Genomic DNA, 26,260 nt, shown 5'->3' with positions numbered 1-26,260 from the left:
AAACACATATACAGGGTGTCCCAAAATTCTCACATGCGGAGTGAACGGGGAGATTGTCGATACCAAAAGAAGTAATCGTTTCTTTTATCGTGTTCGGATAATAATATCCGAGGAACAAACGATTGAACAAAAATGAAGTTTTTTGCGAGCTAAGTTTCGGGCAAATAAATACAAAATTATTAACAAAATTATCTTCTTCGGTCAATTTCAAATAGACGAACGGAATTTTAGTCTAAGGCTTAGCTTCAAAGATATCTGTTACGTTGAAAATTGGAAAGTCACTATAAATAATGACTTTACTCGACATTTTCGTTAAGGAAAAAGTTACGTCTTCTGGTATGAAAAATCTCCCTGTACACTCCGCGTGTGGAGATTTTGGAATACCTGTATATACCCTCGAAAGAAAAATGCACCAAAACTCGATATATTGTAAACTCTTCGCAGATAAAAACATTCTAGTGACAAACCAGATACACCATTTTCTCGCAAAACTTGAGGAATTCTAAGTGTGGTAAGCCTTTAAGCTTGAAGCAACAAAATGTAACGTAATTTCCGACAAGAGGTAAACATTTCCCGCGTTGCCGCGAAAGGTCATAATAACACTGATGAGAACTTGGAAGAATCGCGGCATCTTTGCTGGAAAATACATTACAACTTGTTGCTTCGAATAAAAGGCCGAAAGCTCATTACACCAATCGTAGATCCAGCCTTAGGTCACATCGGGGACACTTAAACTACGCTTGTCGCAGGCTACGCGATGCTGGCGTCTGTTCGCGGCGCGAGAATCCGAGACGTCGAAATTGCACGTCTACGCGTTACATGAGTTGTCAATTTCGAGTCGTCCTCTCGGACGCCCGCTAGTGCCGCGACGAAGACGCGCCTGTGGCCGAGAGCTGCATCTCTCTCTTTCTCTCTCTTGCATTCCGCCCCGCAAATCTCGACGAAGGTGACGGGAACCGGTGCTGTTGCGCACAAGTCCCGTCGCCGATAGCGAGGCGACGCGAACTCTCGGGATTTTTCGTACGACCGGAAATCATCACTTACTACTCTAGAATAACGCTAAAAGAAATCAGTCTGCTGCGATAACACCTCTCCGTGTCAGAATCAGCTCGGCGTATCGCTCGCGAGCTCGTTCGACTCGTCGCTCATACATCGTTATCTCGGAACCTTAACATCGACGCGCGTTTTCTCGATCCCGTTCGCTGTGCACATTTGTGCTTTCGGTACGGTTCAAACGATTCTTTTCGCGATTGCGATTCGGACAAAGGCCGACCGAGAGAGAACTTGTTTCTGATTAATTCCGTCACGAGTCAACACGTTCGCTACCGGCGTCACTGTGATGCAACCGTGACGCCGCCCGAGTCGGAATTTTAGTTCTACATTAAGCCTAATTTAATTCTACATTAAGATCCATATTCTAAATTCAATTTTATGGATAAAAATGCCTCGAAAATTGGCTTAGGAACCATCTGATCGGCCGAAAAGCCGCATTTAAGGCACTTTCATCGATGGGAGTTTAGAATATGGATCGACATTTTCAAAGGTCTTCTATTACGCTCCATTGATGCTACAAATGGGAAATTATTATCGTCGTTTTCTCCAGTTAAAGATTTAATGTAAAAGTAAGATTTACGCTATGGAGCTCTCAACCCCCATTTGTTAAGTATTTATTATGCTCCTTTGATGATACAAATGGAAACTTATTTCCGTTTTCTCCACTTGAAGACTTAATATAGAATTTGAAATTTCGCGATGTTACATGTATGTGAGGGCAAGAGATTTTTCCCGCGTCCCGTCGGCGCTGCTTTGCCTCTGAAGCAAGATGCCGCTGATCAGGGACTCGTCGATCTTCCCCGTCCACCAGTTCCCGACGAATCGATCGGAGGACGACGACGACTCGTTCGAGGGGGGATCGCCGGCCGAGCAACCACGCCGGAGTCCCTCGCCGGCAAGACGCGGGATCGGCGAAGAACGCCAAGTAACGGCTAAGCGCGTCTCCTCCTCTGAACTGACTCTTCGCGTCTTCTGCGTCGCTTCACTCGAGAAGGTCTACCGACCGTTCGGAACCGAGTGTCAAATGAATGAAGGGAGGAGAGGGGTGGGAAGGAAAAGAGGAAGACGAGGGAACCGGGGAGGCTTGACACGGGGGGCTTTCTTTACAGCACTTCCAGGTTCTTCAGGGCGGGAATCGCGCGAATCGTTGTATGCTGAGTGTGTAAGTATCGCGTGTTCGGCGAACGTTGCGAATAGTCCGGAAACCTCGACGATCTCAGAAGGAGCGATCGCAGAAGGGTATCCTTCCTAGAACCGTCTTCCGTACTCGGAGAAGGAAGATTGGTTGAACTATCACGTGACAGTGGACAAACCGAGTATATTTTGGTCGATGAAAGTTGAATTTCCGGGCAACGTGGAACTTTCCCCTAGGAGCGGATACGTGGAAAGTGAAAAGTCTCACTCGTGTTCACTGTTCGAGAAGCTATATGATATCGTTAAATGTCGCCGGGTTCACACGAATTCCTTCACTCTTTACGGTTCCGCTTCTGAGTTACATGACCGCTCCGGGCATCTGTTATGGAACTGTTAAGAGGGGCTTCCGGTCGGAATCGTTCAGTTTTTCCATAGATTCTATTATGTCTTCGAGAGAATAATTGAGTGGTTCCGATCGGAATAGTTTAGTTATTCTCTAGGAAATACAATAGAAATCCAGGGAACGATCGAGCGATAACGATCGGAGACCTTTCCGGCTATTTTCATAATAGATGCCAGTTCCACAGTAGGTCTGTCCGTTTTCGCTGCACCGCCGAACTAGTGCGATAAGTTGAAGAGAGACAAGTATATGTCTTCTCACTTCGACTTATTGCACTAGTTCGGCGGTGCTGCGAAAACGAACAGACCTAATATCTGCCCTGGCCCCAAGAATCGAATTTCGTTGGTAAAGACTAGAAGACACCTTTGGTTCACGTTCATTGTCGCGTCAATTCAACCGGTCTTTTCTCTCCGTGCACTGCGGCCAGCAAGAACGTGCTGATAGGAAACGTTTTAACAAGAATAGTCACTGCGGAGAACCGGGGTCGTTTCGGAAGGCGCGAATCCGGAATGAAATCTCTCAGCCGCAAGGATTCTCCGCGTCGCTGTTTCTCCTTCCCGTGTGCAGGAGCGCATCCTGATAACCGCGCGTGATCGATAGTACCGAGCGGTCTTCAGCGTCGGAGCGGAGAAAGTGGCGGGAAAAGGGAGAAGCGGCCAGAGATTCGCGCAATTAACGCGATACCGCGACCACGGGGAAATTCGTGACGAGAAGGGCGACTTTCTACGGAAGCTATCTCGACAGCAGCCATCTCGGCATTTGAACAAAGAGGCCGACGTACGGGAGAGTGTATCGGGTGTCCTTCGCGAACCGGTCGCGTTTAACGATAGGAAGAGACACTGAATCGCGCGAATCTCGTGTCGAAGCTTCGCTCGTGCCGAGTCTCATCAACACTGAGCTGACACTCGCGGAACGAGCACGCGAAACTACCAGGGAGAACGTCCTCTACGCGATCGTAACAGGAAACGCGCCCTGAGATAGATTTGAAAGAAATAAAAAAAGAAATAACAGAGACACTGTCCGAGAGCAAGGTACGATCAGATATCGCAATCTTCTTACGCGAACAATTTTCACGTAAGATATAGAAATCGAAGAACGATCGCCTTTCAGTCTCGCCGCGCGTTCGACTCTCCGGATGCGCGGCTTCTTCCGAACTCCGATTATTTATCTCACCGACTGCCGAGTGTTATGTTGACGAATTCCGTTTGAATGAAATTTCACCCGACCGATTGATTGTACACCTGCTGTCACCGTCATCAATCCGCTAGTGCTGATTCCGTTGTTTCATCGCGAAGAACGCGTCCGAGGGGAATGCACGACAAAGCAATCGCATCCAACGCTAGATGTGCGATACGAGTGGTGGAATAACGAGGAAAAAGCAAAAAGTATCCGCGCACGAGGAGTGTACCGATCGCCGGTCAATTCCGTCGCGTGTCAAAAAGAAGTCATGAATTCTGTTAGGTTTCACGGGCNGGGGGGGGGGGGGGGGGGGGGAGACGTGAGTTCTCGATCTATAATTGACTGTACGCTCGATTTCAATGGAACCTGGACATTTTCCCGAACGTTTTTTCAGCCCGATGCGCTTCGGAGCGCGGCCGATGGCCTAATGAGAGAACTCGGCGCGTTCGATGCCGTTTTTCTTTTATTTACGTGATAGCGTAAAACCGATTTATAGTTTGATAATATGACGCCTGCTTCTGCCTCTGCACGCTCGCCACGCGCTCCTCCTGCTGTCGATCCGGCTGCTTCCAGCTCGGCGCCAAAAGGTGGTAAACTGGTTTCTGCCGTGTAGGCACGCTGCTCTTGGTGCTGGTGCTGCCGTAGGCACCGTCGCTCGTCGTTTGATGCGAGCGATGTTTGTAGTTGAGCTGACTGTGTATGCTGTTGGCCTCGTTGGAGGGGAACCTCACGTAAGTCTGCGACTGTCTCGCGGGGAATCTAACGTAATCCTCGAGCGGCTCGTGGTTCGCCGAGTCTCTCGCGGAGTTGTCGAAACGCACGAAGCCGCCCGGCCGGGGCTGAGTGTTCCGTGGGGTAGTGCTCCTCGCATCGTCGTCTTCCAGTGCGCTCTCTCCAGGTACGTCGAACCGTTCCTCGTCGATCGCGTGGGTTCCGGCTGCCGGCTCTTCCTCGGGAGGGTCGTACAGCAAGGAAGACGAGGTCAGCAACGTTTCGTCGTGTCTCTCGTCCTCCACGTGGCTGCCGACCCTCGCCGAGTGCTCGGCTCGGTTGCGATCGTGCGCACCGGTGGACGCGGTGTCGTAGGAGTCCCCGAACACGACCTCCGGCGCGGGAGTCCGTCGACGTACTTGCTCGTACGATTCTCTGGAGTAGTCGTCGTCGTCGTCGCTCTTCGTCGCGACTTCGCCGCTCACGTCCGGCGGTTGGGTGCTGGTGACCTGCAGCCTCTCGGTGTTCAGGTCCAATAAAGTCGTCTCCAGAATGAGGTCGCCGTCAATGCTGACTTCGCTGGAGACGTTACTGCCCGCCTCGTCCTTGTCGGCGGGCGTGGAGTCGTTAAAGCGGATCACGAGCTGCTCATGGAATCCGGCAGCTGCTTTCTTCCGGTCTGTGGTCTGATTTAGCTGCTGTTGTTGTTGCGGTCGCTTGCGATGCAGTCGAATGGGGCTCCGCGTGGGAATCGTCATGCCGGCCTCTCCGTGCTTCAGGATCTCTTCCGCCTCCGTCGACTTCTCGTCCGGCATGTCCGTGCTGTAGGTGTATTCATCGTCTTCCGGCTCCTCGTCGTAGATGAAGTCGGTCTCGTGCGATTCGTGCGACTTGGGGCTCTCCGGTCCCTTCGGCTGTTCATTCGCGCGCGTCTCGTTGTCCCGACGCTTGTTCGTTTCCGACGGCTTCCACGCGGGTGGAAGCTCGTAGAAGTCCGGCGCGTTGTCATTGGCCAGCTCCTTAGCGGGGTTGTGTGAGGTGTGATCGACGGTACCGTTCTCCGTCGTTCGCAGGTCGTCCGTCTCGGGCTTGGAAATCGTGCTCGGTACTATCGTGGACAACAATAGTTGCATCAAGGGCGACATTTCGGTGGAGCTGACTCGCTTGCCCGCGGTCGTAGCGTCTTTGGAGCCGGTAGTGTCGTTCAGCAAGGTCTTCGAATCTGCCGGGATCTTGTAGTCCACCACCCCCGAGAAGCTGGTGTCGTTGCTCTCCTCGACGAATTCCGCCACCGGCACCGGGGCGTCGGGCTTTTCGTCGGTCTTATCACCCCCTTCGATCCTGGGACTCTCCTGAAAAAACATCGCACTCTCTTCCTGCTGCTCCGCCTGCCGCTCGTCGTCCGACGTGGTGTCGTTCTTCACCTCGTACACGGTGGCCACCGCCTCGTGCTTCGTCTTCTTGTCGTTCTCCAGGCCTATCTCGCCCACCACCGCTGCGAAAGGGTCGTTCGCCAACAGGGTATCGATCGTTTCGACCTTCTCGGAGTCGTCATCGGTGCTGGGCATCAGCGGGATGTTCAGCTGCAGAGGACCGTTGTTCAACTGCTTCTGACTCTGCTCCTGAGGGCTGCTCTTCTGATTGGCGTACAGAGCATTCAGGCGCTGCAGGAGGAAGTTGAAATGCGCACTTTCATCTATGTTGACGTCCTTCACGCACCTGTCCATGTTGTCTTCGACGTACCCGTCGGGACAGGCAGGCAGGGCGGGTGCGATGAAGACACTTTTCGGCGTGATCCTCCGCATGAGGGTCGCGGAATCCACGCCGGGCTGGGCGCCGGCCTGCGTGTCCACCATGAACCACGCTTGCCAGGAGAAGTCGTTCAGGGAGCCGATGTCCTGGGATTTCTTTCTGGCGACAGGACCTGAGCTCAACGACGACGACTCGGGTATACCGGCGGACGTGAGCTCGCTGTGACGGATCAGTCCGACGAACACCAGCAGAACGAGGAACATTCTCCAACGAGAATGCCTTCGTCGTTGGCTCAGCATCTTTCTCGTGTTGCCGCGATGAGGCTTCTTCACGGAGTATCGCAGGGACGCTCGTCTGGGTTCCGCTCGTCACCTGCCCCTTCGATGCATCGGTTCAGTCTGCGAGCACAGATAGGAGGGATGAAATTAGTCATCGCGTTTTACACTCGCGTCTGTGTATGTGTGTGCAAGAGCGAGCTGTTTAAGTGGTCGAGTGGAGAAATTAGCGACACGTTTGCGCAACGCGAGATGAATTAACTTCTTCAGCCGTTAGGGCTTTCACTTAAGTGGCAGCTCATCCTAGGGAGCAACGTTAACCCAGTTTCTAATCTTAATAGACGCCACTTGGCCGATGGTGCGCGCCCGTGTGCCGAACGCTCGCCGGGGCAATTTAGGGACGCGAGTTTCCTCAGAAATTTCTCAGAACGTCGCGCATCTGTCCCGGGCGTCTTTGAAGAGCAAACCGTTTCCGTCCAGCAGCGAGTCGCATGAACGACGGCCACGGGACGAATCATCGAATTAGAGCGAATTCACTCAGAATTCAACGTCGTGTCTGTCGTCAAGGATAATGCTCGTTGCGCAAGGACCTTACCTATTTGTAAAAAGTGGATGATCGGAAAATGCCGGAAAAAAATTCGTCTTAAATCAAAAATAGATATTCTCATGTATAAGCAGAAATAATATAATCCTGTTGGGGGATTTTGTCTTGATTAATCTTCCTAGAAGATTTTTCGTTCAAGATAACCAAATATTCACAATTTCAATGTAATAATATAAGTTATTCCTATCCTAGTAAAAGCTGAACCCAGTGAGTGTTTAGCCACGAAATAATAAATTTGTGTGCAACGTCGCTATTAACCAATGATGTAACGTTTCTTTCTCTTAACAGCTAGACAATGACCAGATAATTAAGTAAGCTGATAGTTAAGCAGAAGAAATTATAATTAGGACAAAAATCTTAGTGAAGTAACAGTGAGCTGGAAAATTTCATCTAATCTGTACTGATTAGTTATCAGCTCATGATTTAGGCCGGCCAACTAGATACATTTCTATTCGAATATTTTGACTCTGATGATTTTCGCTTTCTCAAATTCCCGTTTTCGCGGTTTTAGCGTCAAAACAGATTGTTTAAGGTAGCATTAAGATAAAATCTACAGAATCAGAGATTCAAGAGAGAAGTTAAGAAGCGTCAATATTGTCAAGATAGGTTTTTATTAATCTATAAGTCATCTAAATAGGCAGAAATTATCCTTAAGAGCGTCAAAGTAGTCGATGCACCGTTTCCGCGAGAGAGACGCGTTTTCGGCTCGTCACTAAACTAGTGCCGACACTTCATGCCGTATATCCTTAAAAGGCCTGCTGCAAAAGTGCGTGCCTCATATGCGGCTGGATAATGCCGCCGCCGCGAGTGTATGTGTGTGCGGTAGTATACAGCGGGGAAAAGTGAATGCACGCCGATCTGTTTTTACCGTTACGCAGGCACGCCGGGATTATGTCCGCAGCGTGAATAAAACGTGCAAATACGAGAATCGACTTCCCGATCGTTCGCGTGTCGTCGCCTCGAGTGACGCGCGGTGAGGCTCGGTAGACTTCGTTCGCGCTTTCTTCTGCGTTCTTCGCGATAACCGCGGGACTAACAGTAGCTGGTATTCCAAAAAAAAACACCACGGAATCCCGTATCTCCTTTCGCACCGCTAATTTCTAATACCGGTGAGGTAGAGGAAAAGCACCAAAACTGACATGAGCACACTGAGAAACCCATTTGTATTGTAGGTATATAGAGACCTAAGTTCTAGAAGGGTCAATCCTCAAACATTAAAAAAGAAAAGCAGTTATTTGCAAGAAAATATATAATAATTTCCATAAGACTGTCATATATTTTCGTAGAGACGTGCTGCTGGTTCATTTATATAAATTTTAACTTAATACCTTCGACAGGATTTTAGAGCAAAATCAAGTGATATGTTGGTTTTCACGCTTTCCCTCTTCATACTCGTGTAAGGGAAAAAATTAACTGTACAAAATGAGACGGTAATTATTGTACACTTTGCATATCTTTGAAATATGAAAGCAGGAAAAATGTATCTATACTCATTAATTACACCGATACCGATGGTCGCCACTTTGAACACCTTCAATAAATGTAAATTTCATCTCCATCTAGTCACATCTCTCTCTCTCTCTCTTTTTCAACAATATATTTTTATTTTTCAAAGATATTCAAATCAATGGTGGTTATAGCTTTGACCTGTATAAGAAATCGCGTCGGGAAACGAAATTCTTTCCGAAAAAGCCGCTCATCCGCGTTCCTACGCTCCCTGTTCGTCTCAACGGTGATTTCTTGCAAATACACGGGGCACGTAGAGCGCATTAAAGTAGCAGCGAGTCGAATAGCGTTAGATATCATTAGAGCGACGCGCACGCTCGCGCGGCTCCAAAGTGTGCACACGCATGTTCTTCGGGATCGTGCGGGTTCTTCTTTCTCTTAACGGTTCTCTCAGCGAAGTAAATGACCGCGTTTAATGTAGATCAAGTTTTACCGAGAGAAGAAACACCAGCGCGCGCGATAAATTATTCATTTCCGCAGAAAAAGGACCGCGCGCGACTCGGGATAAGCAGCTGGCTTCGAAAGTGACACAAGACCGGTCCCCGTGAACGCTGCGAATTTCGCGAAGATGCGAACCAGCCGACGGGAGCCTGCGAGCCAGCACGAAACAAACGGCTCAATCGTTCGCAGGCGCCGCGCTATTACGCGCGCAGGTTTCAGTTTCCGCAAAGAAATTTTCCTAGACTTTTCCGCTTACAGCATAGATTCCGAATTAGAATGTCCAAAGTTGCCCCGAAATCGGTTATCCGACTGGGAACCACCGATTGGGTGTCTGATTCTTATCCCAAATATAGATTTTCTGTTTCCTGCACGGAAAATATTTTGGAATATAATTGGGATCCTGTCGGATTTCCCAAAGTAACGATGGGTTCTAGTTAGGGTTAAATTAGGTTACACTCGCGGGATGATGTCACCCGAAGCGTCGTTATTGAGTGGCATGGGAGTCTTGTTTTCCTTTATCTATTGTAACACAAACTGCCCGCACGGCTTGGAATCTTTTAGATTTTGAAATTCTTCTGCCCGCAATGTTCCCTAGAAACAGACAGTTCGCGTCCATATATTCCTATTATAAAAATCTATGATAAAAATAGTCGAAGCCATTTCGAAGTATAACGGCAAGTGTGTCTTGAACTTCCAAACGAAAGTATGAGAAGTGATATTTGGGCAACCTGTTATCATAATCCCTATTATCATAGCTCAAAGGTTTGAGCAAGCTCAACGTATGAACTGTCCGCCGAATCCATCAAGCTAGTGCGCCTGGTGACGCGCTGAGGCGCGTTGCATTTTAAAAAGTTTCAAGCGATTATCGGCGTTTAAATGAAAAAAAAAGTGCTCGAAGTTATTAAACCGAACATGCAAAGAATCTCTCAAAAGACGACTTTCTGTTTTGGTGCAAGCGCTCAAAATAATAACGATGAAAATTTAAATGCGGTGATTTGGCGTTTTGCGTCAAAATATTTACACGCATCTAAAATCTATTGAAATCGTGACGGCTTTGGCAGTTTGTATTTTCAATTGAAAATTGCATCTAGATATTTCGAGATCTGTTCTTCTTTTTGATCTTTTTTATGTTTCGGAGCAATGAAAGACCCGGAATCGCGTCGATAGCTAATGTAGCGTCCTATATATATATATATATGATCGAAAGTTTAGATATTCGTAGTTAAAAACCAAACAAAAAAAAGAAGTATGTATCCAGGTACATGTCCGTTTACCGGTACTTAAGAGCGCGCGAGTTTCGCGCGATGCAGAAAGTAAAATATAGCCGGCGACGGGCGGCGAGTCCGTTAGCATTCTAAAAAGTCCAGACGCGCTCTCCCACGGCTCCTGAAATCGACGTCCATAAATAAAGCGCGGTGTAATGACCGAAAGTCTTTCGCGCGATGGTATTTATCAGCCTTTCCAATCACGGTACGTCGATGTGTTAACGTCGCGGTGGTAAATGTCAGACGCGGCGGCAGGAAGCGCCGTCGTCGCCGTCTGGCCCAGCGAAACGCAGCGGCGGCCTTCGTCCTCCCGCAAATAATTCCGCCGGCGACGGAAAATGCGATTTTCCGCGCGCAGCACGATATTGACAATTCGGGTTGAATTAACGCTCGCTATCGGCGATCGCCGCTATCGACGGTGCGCGCACTCGGCGACGGCGGGAGGGTGGAGGCGGCGAGACGCGGACCGTGAATATTTCGAACGTGAGGCATCGATAATCGTTATCGCGAGCCGAGAGCACGCATTGCCGCTATATACGGAATGGGAAGGACCGTCGGCGTATGATTAATGCGAAAACCGACCGGCCAACTAAGCAAGTGTATCCTCTCCTCTGTGCCTCCCGAGATCGCCGGCGTTATCCTTCTTTCGGTGCGAGCCTATCTCGCGACACGCGCGTGTGAGCGCGGGTATTAAGCGCCGCTGTTAAGAGCTGTTAGAGGGATAAGGGCGCGCTTGATTAATACCACGGCCGAGTTCGCTAAACCGGCATGCGTCTCCAGCAGTCTCCGAGAGATCCGGTCTATCCTAGTTCGCAATCGGTAAATTGATCGTTCGACGTTTTCCGCGCTGACAAAGAGTGTATTCTATGGGCGCGCGCGACGAACGGCGGAGCACGCGTCTCAAGCACAAGTCTCGCGGATTTATCTTACATGACGAATCGTGGGAGAACCGAAGAGAATCCGATATATTGAGAATTAATTGGCTGTCTGTGCCGTATGGGGGTCACCCCGCGACTTATTTCTATGTATAATCGACATGGAAGTACAAAATGTCGTATAGAATGAAGTAAATCTATTATTTTAATACTTATACATTTATTGAATATCGACTCGATATAAAATATTGAGATAACATAAACGCAATATGTTAATATATGAGTGCGTGAAAAATGCAACAGAAAAATTTCAACAAGGACCGACTTTAACACAAGTACAAAATGTTTTTTTTTACCGTGTAACGTAAGCGGTAAAACTGAGAAAACTCGCCGGACAGTCAACGTGTTTAATAAAGAGAAACAAGTGAAACACAATATTGCTTGAAAAAGTAGCTGTACCCATTTTCTTTTTCAATCGAATAAACGTTCTTTAGTGCTGGAGAAAAGAATAAAAGGCGCTTAATGACAATTCTCCCGAGCTCTTCGTTCTTGCAAGAAGTCGAAGAGGTAGCTCGAATAAAAGTCAACCTTCGTTTTTTTTTTTGCGCGACTCGCTCGCTCGCTAAACAAAACATTGTAAACGAGAGCCTGCGGAGTATGACATTTAGTATCCCACGCGGTACAAATAAACGCGCGCCGCTCGATTCAGCTGTAAATTCAAAGATCCGCGTGCGGACGCGCGAGACAAAATAAATATAGTATCTAAAATTCGGTGCTTTACAAACGGCGATGATCGAGGCCGGCGGGTGAGACTAACGTATTCGCGAAGTGACGCTTTATACGATCGTCGTAATGTCACGAAGGATCTCCGGCACGTTATCTCGCGAAAATACGCGTTACCATAAAGAACGGGACGCATGAGATACGATCTAATAACGTTGGGCTTACCATAATATCCGAAAAAGAGACCAGATGACACCCATACGAGGTTCAACACCCGACTATTCCTCGTCGTCTTAGCTCGTCGTCGCACGAGCTATTCTTTTCTCCCTACCATGTCCTTTTCAAAGTTATTTTGTGTTATCGGATATGACTAATGGCCGGGAAAAATAAATGAGAATTTAATCTACACAAAATTACGATACTTCAGGAATATTATCGTGAAACCCAGGAGCCTCACGCTTTTACCCTGCGGGATTCACTTTCTTCTTTCCCGAGAGTGAAATATGCGACGCGTTTAACTCCTTATCTTACTCTCGGGGGTTGACCCTTTTCTTTTCGATTGTTTACGTAAGCCGTTACATTCTCCCCGATCACTTCCTCGATGCGTTTTCGCGCGCTCCGTCCGGCGCGACAATACAAATATCGGCCCGCGACTCGACAGGGGAAATTTTGGTTCAGCACGAACGGTGAATGGTCTCGAGCAATGATTGCACGCTCGTTCCGTCGGACACTTCAGAGCCATTTTACTGATAGTCGATGCCGAGCATTTCTCTTCTGCGCGAGCAGTTATCCGCGTTTGTCAATGGCCAGCGACTTTTATCGCTCGCACACCAACCGCCGGGCTTTCCTGTATCGGAAGCTTTTCCTGATAAGTTCGTCACTTTCGACAAAGAGAGGAAGAGAAAGAGAGATATAGAGAAAAACGGTTCAGGAAACTGTCGACCATGCCTGGATACTCAATGGATGACGACGAGACGAAAACGGAGGAGAGAGCCTCCTTGATAAACGATTACGCGCGTTGACGCGACTCTGCCGAATTTTTCCGACTCGCGAGGACGTCCGTTGCGCTTTCGCGAAATCCGGCCGCAGCTGGTAGAAGCGCGAATGATTAACCCTCCGTGATCCGAGATAACGCTGAGAAATGGGTCGATATCGCGGCGCGTTTGTATTGATTCGAGCGTAATCGCCGTTGCTCAATGTAACAATCAATTTGCGTCGGTCGTTGTGCGGCGGGTTTCAGCGAGCGTTCGGAACGGCCGGCGAATTGCGAACGCTCGTTGCTCTCGGAAAAGGATCGATTACGACGTATCGACTCGCGTGAAACCTACTTTGCAGGCGAGCCGCGAATGGGTCGAACGGGAAAGCCGAAAATCTGAGGAGCGTCTGCTCTTCCGATCAAACTAACTTTAAAGCTCCGTCAGCTTTAATCCTCCCGCCGCTTCCCACCCGACACAGGAAACATGGTATATTTGTCTTGCGTCCACTCTTGTAATCCATAGCGCAAACGTTTACACGTCCGGGCTTCCCAGATACGTTAATTATCGGCCGTGCCAAACTCTCGCTTGGATTACATCTCGGCCGTTTCCTTCCAGATTAATCTCCCGGCTCTGACGGCACGGAACTTCCGAGAACGTGAAATTTGAATTACAGGTTAAACGTGTTTTGAAACAAAATACGAAACTTGAAATTAGTGCGACCCCGAATCGAAATTTTGGTCACTCATTGAGTCTATTTAACTTTAGATTAGTCTTCAAATGGAAAAAAACGAGAATAACTTTGAATTATCGGAATGGATCTTAATGTAGGACCAAATAGATTCAACTGAAATTTCGATAAGGCTAATGACGCGTTCTTAATAAGTTAACGCATTCGTTTTTACTCGCTTATTGACGAGAAATATCTCGTGACCCGAAGTGAACGTGTCGAGGGCAAATTAAGAATTAATGAGCGCCGAAACGTGTTCCCGATCGAATCGTCAGGCGGAAGAAGTTTCCGGAGATTTGTGGATTGGAAGCATGCCTAGGACGACAGACGTAGCGGCGCGATGGAGGGAAACACGGGTCGAAAATATGAATCTCTGATCACAGATGTCTGGCCGACTTGTCTCGCCTCATTTGCGTATGCGTTTCGTTGAAGAAGAGCAAGGGAGATAGAGTATCTTCGCATTTTCTTAATATGGATTATTACGTCCTGACGCAATCGCTCGTGGAGGCTGCTCGTACGCGCCTCGTACGATTGCAGAATGATGCTCCAAATGCATTAATTGCACACCACTTGTTCGACTTACGCGAGAAAGAGAGAGACAAAGACGGAGAGAGAGAGAGAGAGAAATGGATCACGCGCCGCGTGATGTACGTTCTTGAGAACACCGTATGTACACACGTACTGTTCATTGTGCATCGACGATCGCGCTGCGTTCCGCGAATTATTTGCAGAATGCGGGCACTGATTTTTCACGCGTCTCGTACGTGGGTTCTCCATCGAACGCAGTTGCGCGTAACATCGTCCGGCCGGAGTCGGTCGTGCGTTGCCGTTGATCCGTCGTGTAATTCAACTAAAGCCGAGTCTTTCCCCACCGAGAGACCAGCCTTCCTTCTTTCCTTCCTCAATCTAATCGGCTTTACCTGGCCGTCCGCTTTGACGGACGTTCGCAATTTGGCACGCTAGAAATAACGAAAGCGCGACAAAGAGCGGGCAATCGTGAAATCGCCATTACGACCGAGAGCCGGTCTTCAAATACATCAAAGGAGACGAAGCTGCAGAGTGGAAAGCAGCGGCGAATCTGGGACACCCTGTAGAATTAGCCGGAGAGTGCCGGTGGTGGTTTATACCGCGTTACTATTCTCGGTGGGTTTAAGTGGCCTCGAGATGACCAATGCTGACCGCGTCTCTTCTTCGACTTTCGAGACTCGCTCCTTTCGCGTGAGTCCCATCGTGATTCACGCGCACTGCGAGTTGACCTCTCCCTAAATAACGCGACGTTACCAGAAGCAATTCAATAACGCGAGAACCGACGAATCCTCCCTCGCGCTTTCGAATTATCTCGAAGTGCGTTCAACATTGTCGCGTGTCCGCTCGTGATTTACTCTCCTCTTGCCTAACACTTTTGCGTGCACGTACGATTATACATACACAGAAAAAAATGAATCTTAAATCAAGAACAGATATTCTCATATACAAGCAAGAATATTATAATCTTCTTAGAAGACATTTGGTCTTGATTTGATCGAATTTGTATGGGTGCAAATATTATTTGCATTCAAGACTCAAAATCTTCGAAGAATAATATAATATTCTGGTTATATAGAAGAATATCTATCATTGATTTAAGAATTTTCTTTTCTGCGTACGAGTCGTGCATATTGTAAATATTTTTTAAATTTAAGAATAGATATCTTATTGTTACACGGAGAGAATATTGTAGCTTTTTTTCATAGAAATTCTTTTTGATCTTACCGCGTTCTTTAGAATTAATCTAGCTAAGGAACATAGTAAGTTATTTAATAGACGATTTCAGTTTCTAAAATATAAATAGCACGTAAAAAAGGAAAGGACAATAAATTAGAGAGAAATGTCGATATATTTTTCAATTTTTGCTATAAAGTTTTCTCCCTGTAGAATTCCAGACATCATAACGAGTATACTTTGCACTTGATGGTATATGAATTTTTAATAATTAACTGTGATTAAGAGAAACATTCGTAGGGGAGACCGAGAGAGGGGACACCGAGAGAGTGAAACGCGCCGGTTCATGGTTAAAGTATTATAAAAACTAAGCCCGACTTTAATCGAGACAAATTGTCGTTGCCGGTGGTGACCACAAATCTGTACACGTGGACGAATATAATCTGGTGCAACTGGAACGAGAGAGAGTAAGAAGCCTTACGAAACGGCGGCTCTAAGCGCATTCCACGGGATTGTAATCTCGGCGTTTCTCGGACGATTAGTAAATCCGCTTCTCTCTGGCTTGTTTCTCCGGCGGCGATTAAGATTCTACTCTATCGGCCGCCAGTGATCTCGGATTCAGTAAAAAAGCCGGCTCGGTATTCTCTGATAGTGAGACGACATGATGCACGACCTACTCTCATATATATCGCTTTTCAAGCCGTCAGATTAGTTTCGTGAGAAACTTGACTGATGTACCGTATGCGCTTTATCTAATGTCCTCTCTATTGATACGTCCTGGTTCGACAGTTATGCTGCACGTGTAGAGAGTGTGCGTACTAGCAATATTTCCCGTTCAACGAATGGCATTTGAAAGGCGCTTTTCGCAGCTAGAAAATTTAACGACACTTTTTTATTCTCGATTTCTCGACGCGTCTCGTGATTTGGTTTTCATCGTCGTGACAGTCCTCATACTGTGTCGCAGATTGTAATTAAATATTAAATATAAAATATTATTTGATTAATTTTATATCAAATTTCATCATTGGCATGCTCCGAAGGAACTAATGGTTTCGATTAATAAGTACGGTTGTTAGACTTTTCAACGAATATGTATCTTTATCTTAAACAAAAAATTCGTTCGAAACGAAAGATAATTTCTCTTATAAAGAAATTATTCGTTTCGTTTTACATATTTATCGCGACGAAATAATATTTTATTTGGTTAAAAGACATTATTTCAAATAATAACGTTCTTTCTGTTAAATAATAGAGTTCTCTTCAATGAGACAATAACACTTTTACTCAACAAATAATATTTCGCATATATTGTTTCTCTGGGGCGAAGTTTAGTGTGATAAATCGAGATGCTAAATCTAAAGAGACCCTTTTCTCTCTGTTGAGATCCCGGTTTAGGAATGACGAATGCCGGTTTCGTGAATGGAACCCCGAAAGTGTAGTAACACGTGACACGGTTTTACGAGACACCCAGTAGCGACGACTAGCGTACGTACGTCGCGCAGCAGGTGTATCTCCGCTAGATTCCTCTATGTCTCCGGTGCGTGCACTTCGTCTGGCCGCGCATCACGTATCCCGGTGCATCTCGGCGGCCCCGGAGTCGTATTTATCTGAGGCTGAGTGCAGTTTGCGATCGCGGGCTGTATATATTTCAGTACGTCTCGACTTCAGTCATGTTAAGCGCGCGTCTCGGCTTCGATACGTTGCACCTGCGATCGGTGCACTTCGCCGGCTCTCCACGACGGCCGTTTTCTTGCGTTTACTTGTTGCACCATCGAGCTCGTGCTCGCAGCGTCGAGTATCCATTCCTCCTCCCCGCGTGATTGGATTTTCTCTCGCAACGCGCCGACCTCCTCCAGGAGCATCCACTCTGTTATTCAATATCGTGATTTTTGCGTCGCGTGCATTATCGCGAATTACGTAAGTACCGGAGGAAATTCTCGCGAGTGACAAGAGCAATAATTCCGTACATCCGACGACGAACGCTGAAGTAAGAAAGAGAGAGCGCAATCCGCCGCGCAAATTGAACGCGTGAGAATTAGTTTATGCATTTATTCAACAGACGTGAAGAAAAAACTCGCAACACTTTGAAATTCGTCGCGTTTATGTACGCGTTATTTGCAATTACGCGTGTATAAACTTCTTTTTTTTCCTCTCTTCCGCTTACCGCGGGAATCCCGAAATTTCGTCATATCGCCGCGAAGGTTGACCGCCTCGTCGTCGTCAGTGAGAGGATCGGCATCGTGCCCCGGCATTTCGCGGCTAATATCATTGGCGCGCGATTAAACGTGAAATTAGGCTGGGCGCCGTCTGAAGCGAGGAGGCGATACCGTAATTCGCCGCCTAAGGTGACCTCGGCGTTCCGAACTTGCTCGCTAGCTTTTAATAAGACACGGCCGATTTCCTTCGGAGCGTCTCGTTCGGCGACCAGCAGCAGATGTGACACACTTCTGATCGATCCTGGCCCCCGGCCGACACGATCGTCGCGGCCACAATGAGCGATCGTCGATTTAACGAGAGTAATCGATAATGGGCGATGCGCACGAGAGGACGATTAGAATCGGCGGCTTGTGAATTCCGTGCCTCGTTGTGAGATAATAGCGAGCGGCATCGGAGAGATTGCCAGTTACGTTGTGCTGTTTTTCTCAACGCTCCCATGTCGCAAAAGGATCAATAGCCGGGGAACATTGCTACTTGAATTACCAGCGAGAATCGCCGGCCGTTATTTGTACAAACGAGTTGATCATCCTGGCTCACTCGCGTGATTAGGAGATTTCAAAGATACAACTATCTCACTGAATTTTTCTTTCCTTACGATCGAATGTCGTAAAATGGATGACAACACGCGCTTTTTACGACTTGGCCTATTTTCGGTAGAGGAGAAGGTGGTGTTATGACCCTTGTAGATGTAGCGGCCCTCTTAATATTTATTGCTATTAGGCGCTGAGTTATAATGATTACTTACGAAATCATTCGTTTAGTAGCCTGTCGTTACGCGGTACGCTAATTTGTCAATCGAGCCGGCATTTTTAGCGTTTCGAGCATTTCGAAATATTTTCAAGGTACAGAAGATCCCATTGATTGTTGTCCCATTATCCAGGTATATACTTAGATTTCTAACAAAGCACTGTGGTTTTTTCATCGATTTAATCAATTTTTTAATCGATTTCAGCGGTAGACCACATTACCACCCCTGTTGCTCTTCGACCCGTTATACAGTGTCGTTACATTTTTACAGATAATAAATTCGTCCTAAATAATAAATATTTCATAACTTTGAATTCGGACTCGATTGAACAATACTTGGGTATATATAACCGTTAAGTTTTCAATTTAAAATATTGCTTGTTAACCAAGTTATTAGACAAAATGTAAATGGGGGACCGTAATACCACCTTCTCCTCTAACACATCGCGATTTGAAAGTGCCTTTTGTGCGCTCCAATAAACGAATACGAAATGAACGGATATATCCGCCTCTGAGAGATACAAATGAAGACTGAGAGAAAGAAAACAAATTACCGGGAACGATCTGGACGGAACGTTTGCTGGAGTGCAAACGGTAATTATTCTCAATGCAGACGGTATTTCATGAGCGCGGCGACTTCTCTTCGTTTCGCTCTCGTGTGCGTATCTCCCTCTCTCTCTCCTCATTCACACTCTTTTATCTTGTTTCCACTAGATTTCCTCGGTTTTAACGCGGTGTGTCGCCGGCATATTATTACGTATCATTCCCCCCCCCCCCAATTTTTTTTTATCGTGCGGATAAAGCCGTACGTACACACTCCGCTGTGATCTCCCGCTTTGCCGCCGCCGACGCCGCGGGCGGGCCGCGTTTCTGTCGCGGAGAAAAAGCACGAGCGGCCGAGTCTCTCCGCTCCGAGAGATTCAGCGGGGTCAATGAATCTGATCTGGAAAGCGGCGTACTCGCGGTGGCTGAGCTCGTGGGAGCCGCAGTCGTGGGGAACTACGCAGCCGCGACCTCGAGGCCTCCTCTCCCGGAGGCGGCGGCGGCTTCTGCTCCCTCTTCTTGCTCTAGGTTGTCTTATTTTTCCCGCCGTCGCTATACCATCCCGCCGATGCGCCGCGATGGGATCATACGCTCGCGAACTCGCTCGCGACGCGCGTCGTTTCGTGAGCTCAAAAGGACCCTCTCTCAGGCGCGATCAATGTTAGGTAGGACGATAAATGATCGAGTTGCGACAGGAAACGTAACGCGAAGATCACAGTAGACATCAGCTAACAGTGACATTGTATTGCATTAATGTTCAAATTTCCGAATAAATTAACTAAGGAAAAGTGTTCACGTAAACGCTAATATCCACGCTTGATTATCTTTCGGCAAAAATACACTGAATGTTTTTTTTTAATTTTTCACCGGCGATATTAACAGCAATATATAACGTTATTTAAACATTTATGATATTGAATTTCTTTTTCGATAAAAATCCACTTAAGGACATCTATTTAAGATCATACGGAGTATTTTTGCCAACATTGAGGACAATAGGACGTGGACGGTTTTTTCGGAAGTTCATCCTAGTTTTCCACTCGACAATACAAGTGAAATATAACAAGTGTTTTATATATAATAGGATTGGGTAGTAGGTCGCTAATTCAGTTAAAAGTTAAAAAGTTAATAATTTTTAACCCAACTTAGTTAAGTTTAAATGAGTTGACTTTCAATTTAAACTTAGTTACTTATTATGCATTAAGTTTAACTTATTTCAGTTAAGTTAAAATATTTCATATATATATATATATAGCTTTTTATAATTAACTTCTAACTTTATTTTTAACTTTTTAATTTTCAACTTCAATAAAACTAATTTCATTTTAACTTCACTCTTAATCGAGTTAGTATTTTATTAATTTTATTATTACTAACTTTAATGTAAATTCGATTAATTTATAGCGATCAATCTTAATTTGGTTAAAAGAAAAATTAACTTGTCCGATCCTGACAATTATATTGTTGAATGGGAAATTATAACATTGTTGTAACATTAATTGGTTTATTGGTGTATGTTTTAACGTACAGTAAAAACAAAAGTGACACGCGGAATGAGGAGAGTACAAAGGAAGGCGCTGGAAATCTGGCCAGTTTTACGTCGAGACAACTTGCGCATAAGCTGAAATTTTACGGCCGACGAGGAGGGTACAACCATCAAAGGTGCGGTCGGAATCAGGCACCCTGTATATCGCCCGCGTTATCATGCTCGCCGCGGAAATCGCATCCAGAGAAACGTGTCGGAGTCCGCCCGCGTAGTGGAAGCTTCGAGAGCCCACGAGTCCATGACATATCGCGTGTGCGACTCGAAGGTCCGCAACGGGAATTCCAGTACATGTTTGCAACACGCTTGGCCGACGGCCAAGGAGGTTGGAAGTAAGGCGGTAATAATCGGCACGGCCGAAAGTTCGTCTGGGTCGTAAGAATTAAGGCTCTGGCGCGCCGCCAAGCCCGGCCGCGCAAGAGGGGGTTGTCACTCCCCCGATAATGTTAATCACAGACACCTGCCACCGAGACTGACTTATGAGTCTGGACCGCCGTATCGCGCGGCTTCTGCTTCTTCTTTCGGCTGTCTTCGGGTGTAAGCTAAACGTTACTGAAAGCCACCAATATGGTCACGGATGCAAACAGAAAGAAGCAGCAGGGGCTGTTCGGAAGAAAGAAATTTATCCTTAAAACGTCACCCCGTACTGCGAAGAGAGAGAAAGTATACTTCGTAGTGGAGAAATAAAATTGTCGGGTTCTAGGTAAGAGTAGTGGGATCACAATAAATGATCAGAATATGTCCCGATAATAATACGTATATATGAAAAAAGACGCTAGAATCAAGTAAAAAGTAAAATCATGTAAGTGTAATTATCTATTTTTCAGCCTCTTGAATCAAATAATATCTTCGTCAATTTAAGTATATTTTGATGACTTGTAGTAAATACTTTTACACAGAAACACCTTAATTCGTAAATGAATTGCTGAATGCAAAAAATTGTTCTAAATTTAAGAGTGTATTTATTAGAATTATGTAATACTTCTTTTCCATTGAAGAAACCTAATGTTTTAAATTTTGATTTTTCTATCCAGCAAATATTTTCTAAAATTAACATTCTGATATTCTCGATATTATGAATTTAATACTTATCGGAATTGCTTCTACAAGTAAAAGTAAATCTTTAAATTATTCAAAGAAAATATCACATTTTATGTAGTCAATTATACTTCTACTTCCAGTAAATATTTACCAAGAAGTATCTCAACTTGACTTTTAATCTAACATTTCTTTTTAACGACGAAAAAATCTTTATTATTCTATTTTTATTTATTTATATTTACCTATTATTATTTTTGTATTCTAGTATATTTTTATTTAAAAATCTGATACTATATGCAAAAGAGATATACAAGGCGACGATTTTCCGACAAATAACACATCACGGCTTGTTTCCGGCGTTAAGCCCATCGCGGGGAGAGGGGAGGAGGTGAGGAGGTGTTAAATCCGGACGACGGCGCCGGCCGTTCCTCACGTCGTCGATGCCGTGGAGATATATTTACATGACGCGCGCGCGAGTGGAAATATAAGTGGCGCGGAAAGAAAGAGCGCGCCGAAATTTATCGCGACTGCCCCGACGTTGCCGTATCTCTCGCTCCGCGGAGAGAGATCGGATCGACTTCGCGTTTAATGTCAGCCTCCGGTGCTGCGAGCTCTTTCACGCTCGCTATCGGGACTTTCGAAACTGCGAGAGGCGCGCAGCGTATTATCATCGCGAATCTAGACGGGCAACAGCGGCGCACAAATAGATCGCTGACAAAAAGCTCGTATAGCAACTTTGTAATACGCGGATATATTATGTAAGAGATTCGCCCGTCTCTATCTCTCTCTCTCTCACGTCTAACGGCGCTTGCGGCTTTACGTAAGCGCGTATAAGCGTTTGTAAAAGTTGTGAAGTTCTGCAAATCCCCGCAAGGTTTTGCCTCCCTTTTTCCCCGGATGACATTGCGGCGGATCGAAAGATCGCGTGTCTCCGCTGCCGATGACGGTTTTTAGCGTCTCATTTGCGTTCAATCTTCAATTGAAGGTAAGTGAGAACGATCAGAAACAGCATCATCGCGCGAGGAACATCGTCTCCAAGGCCGCGGGAGCGTACCACATCCTGTCCGCGTGTGGAAATACGAACGGAACGTTCTTGAAATCGCGAGGTTTTGGCGCGCACCGACGCGCGGATGCTGCAATCGGAGATCACTTTTCGTCTTGCGAGAGATAGACGTATCTTTTCTTACTTGATTCTCAGGAGTAACGATACTTTCTTATCGCCTTCCGCGCCTTTCGACGACGGCGATGAGAATGTGAGCGCCGACGCCGCGATGAATCAGCGGCTGGAATAAAAATTGCCCGCGAATCGGAATTGTGTCTCGAGCGCGGCGCTTCCCGCATATAAATTTTCCTAGATTTTCCCCGTATACAGCAGAGATTCCGATTACACTGGGAGAAAGATTCGGTAACAATTACCGAGATTTAGAAAAGTCTGATAAACCATAAAAAAGTTGCAACACTTTTTTTCCGACGAGTTTCGTAACGCATATTATATCAAATAGAAGAACGTATTTTTTGAGAACTGCTAAATAACAAATTCTCCTATTGCGGACATGATATGTGGACACGTTCTGAAATTTATCAAAAATTTGTTTGTGACTAACCATACAAGAAATATAACAAAAAAATGACCGTGTTAGTGTTTATATAACATAACAGTTTGAGAATCGCTTCTACATTATCGACGTTTATCAAGTTCATCATCGACTTTGGTGTCTCCTTAATAAACGGTTATATTTTTAATATTACTATGTTCAATAGCGCGCACATAGCGTGTGTGTGTGTGTGTGTGTGTGTGTGTATGCGTATACTTATAAATACTTACCGTTTGTACATTTTGTTCAAACCGTAGTGTCAAATAGAAACCAGAGAGCATCCTTGAGGAAACGTCGAATGTATCCAAATAGCATCTATTTATGTTTCTCACTTGGAATATCATATGCTCGAAACATTACACTTCGAACCTGCATAGATCTCGCAACTAGAATTCCTCATTGTTTTGGGAAATCGATCTAGATTCTAATTAGTCCACGGAGAAAAGAAGCAGCTACCACAGGCAGAAATTAGCTGTCCGAATAATACAACTGAAATTTATTTAACCCTTTGAGTACTGAATTATTTGAAGATATTTATGCCCATGGGACGGATTTAATTTGTCGCTATATGGATTAATATGTAAAAGTAATACATTTTATGCCCAAGTAAGCAGATGGCGAGTCTCACTCGTCAAATGTACCCAAAGGGTTAATTTAGCTAATTCTTTTTATTCCACTACCCTAGTTTTCAGCTCGCACAGCTAACTGAACTCTGACAACTCAATTTCAATTGCATTATATGGACAGCTAATTCCTTCCTCCCGTGGAAACCCAGGAAATTTTCTATCCGAGTTTCGGACAACCGAGTCCGGGGACGGACGACATTTTTGAAATCCCGTTGTTACCGCCGCTACGCGAGCGCGCGTGTGTGTGTGAATCGCGAGCAGCACCGGCTTTACGACACCGGCGCAGCCTGCAAGGTCTAGCGTTATTTCAGCCCAGGGGAATGCATCACGAAAACGTTCTCACCGGCGGGGAACAATACGAGCCGGACGCGCGGATAACGCTTACACCTTGCCGCCATTATCGCGTCGCCGCGCGGCCTGCTCGAAACGAGAGAAAGAGAACGCGTTTGTTTTCTATCGGATATGAAAGAAGTAGGCGATAAACGGTGATAAGCGCGGCGCGCGTCAACGAAGCCGCGATCTTAACGAGCCGCGCCGCTAATTCGCGACTCGACTCCGCGAACTTGCGTCAAATTCGATTCATTTTTTTCTCGCGTCCACGCGCCTTCCCGTCGACCTCCTCCTCTCCCTCCTGTATCCGGGACATTGCGTGCAAAACGACGTCCGTTACAGAGTGGCGAAAAATACGGCAAATTGACGTCGGATGCGCAGAGGTGACGCGTCCGCCGTCGCTCGTTGTTCGTCCCACGAGTCGTTTTTCTCGTATTACTTTGTTTTCTTTTTCGAGGACCGGCTCCCCGTCTTCGCGTCTTCTAGTCCGCGATACCGGCTCCTGGAAAAGCGACAGTTCGCATCATTCCCAGGAAAGCACGAAAGGAACGCCGGGGCGCCGCAGCGAGCAGCGCCGAGGGATTCCGGCGCGAGGGACATAAAATTGTATTTAGGCCGGCACATTGTGCGCCCTCGTGCTGGGAATGATTATCCGCCGGCAATTAACAGTCCGCCGATGTGACTCAGCGATTTGCACGTGTGCGAAAAGTTTCCTGAGCCGTGAGCGGGAATTGATCGAGGCTCATCGGGGCGATTGACGCGCGGCGGTTTCGCGGGAAACCAGCAGCGGGCTGACTCGAGCAGCGAGTTCCCAGACAGACAGGTGGGCGTAAATTCGGCGGCAACCTGGTCAATCGATGGGTAAGGGCTGTCCTTCATTATTCGCTCATATGGAATAGAATGACGAAGCGAAAATGCGAGAAGAATGATGACAATTTGCTCGAAACGCAGGGAGAAAAAGATTTCGCCGGCGCGGCAAATTGTTTGTTATTACGGTGATACCAAAAAGATTAGTAATCAATATAGATATTTGTAATGAACAAGATCAATGTAACGAGAAATTTACATCATTGTATGGTGTAAATTTAACGATTTATTCGACACGCTGTATTTGCTCCGTGAAAGTAATTGAAAAAGATCGTCAAGTTTCCATGATCGACTGTCTCACGTCGTGACGATCGTGAAAGTCCATCTGGATCACTCGCTCGTGGCCTTTTGGAAAGAAACGCGAGGCCAGACAGATTGAACGATGATCCGTGAAGAATGAATAATTAAGAATATACATCCGAGAATCGATTTATTCAGCCGACGAAGTCGTTTCATCGTTCCGACCAACTGTCCGCGCCGGCTCGCTTCCTCATTCAATTAGCATAAAGAGCCGGAATGTCGGATTTACGAAGAAAGATAGCGTAGACGTGAGTCGAGGAGCACACATCTTACTCGTTTACCTCATCCACTGCGTCCCGCTTTATTGAGGAAAGGTAAACAGGCGATCAGTTTATCCGACTCGCCGGACTGTCGCTTTCGCGCGACGAATCGCCGCCGGTCTCGTAATTTCGCCGGGCGAACCGCCCCGCTAATCCCGCGGGAGCGACGCTCAGAGAGTCACCCTTTGTACACGGTAAGAAGGATCTCGCGCGGAACGAGCGGAGCCCATAGAAAATCACGCGCGCTTGCGATCCCGGGAGATCCCGGGATTCTCTGTTACTCCTTTCGGCCCACCGAGAGCGTGTGCCGGCTCGAATCGCGCCGGACCAGACCGGATTTCTAAATCTGTCCAACGACTGTCTATATTTAGAGTCAAATGTATTTTTCTCGGCGCATGCTATATGAACGCGGCACGGTTTTTCTCCTTTTCTGACAAGCTGGGTCCTCATCTCTCCCTCCCCCTCTTTCTCTCTCGCCCTCGGCTTTATCTCGAACGCGTGTTCCGAACGAACGAGAGGATAAGGAGAAACGAGGAGAGGGAAGAAGAGAGAGAGAGAGAGAGAGAGAGAGACAAGCGGCGGCTTGTAAAAGCGTACGTGTTTGGGTCCGGCCTCGTGAAGTGGCCTTTAAGACCCACTTACGCTCACCGAAATGACTCTCGTCGTCTTCGTCGTCGTTGTCTGCGCGGACCATTCCGCCGGGGCTCGCGATCCCTTTTGTTCTCTCAGACATCCGGGCGCGGATCTCCGAGAAAGAGAGAGAGAAAACAGTGACACTTACCACCTGAGTTAACTAAGTCTCACCTATAAAGGCAGACGCGCAAAAATGATGGACTCTCCGCTCAATATTCGCACAATGAATCCTCGA

The 26,260-nt window shown here is 46.7% G+C and overlaps 1 protein-coding gene across 1 annotated transcript in view; it reads right to left on the bottom strand.

Moving 5' to 3' along the window:
* Nucleotides 1-4,084: 4,084 nt before the first annotated feature.
* LOC106743233 overlaps nucleotides 4,085-26,260 on the bottom strand; it is a 54,853-nt gene continuing 32,677 nt past the window's right edge. Inside the window, exon 2 of the mRNA XM_014616872.1 lies at nucleotides 4,085-6,627. Within this exon, the coding sequence (XP_014472358.1) occupies nucleotides 4,234-6,528 (2,295 nt within the window). The 5' untranslated portion in view covers nucleotides 6,529-6,627 and the 3' untranslated portion in view covers nucleotides 4,085-4,233. The remainder of the gene's footprint in view (nucleotides 6,628-26,260) is intronic.

This window comes from Dinoponera quadriceps, unplaced genomic scaffold (assembly GCF_001313825.1).
Source record: "Dinoponera quadriceps isolate SergipeBrazil2010 unplaced genomic scaffold, ASM131382v1 scaffold616, whole genome shotgun sequence".
Classification (NCBI taxonomy): Eukaryota; Metazoa; Arthropoda; class Insecta; order Hymenoptera; family Formicidae; genus Dinoponera; species Dinoponera quadriceps.
The sequence above is the reverse complement of the archived record's forward strand: the minus strand, read 5'-3'. Positions and strand labels throughout refer to the sequence as shown.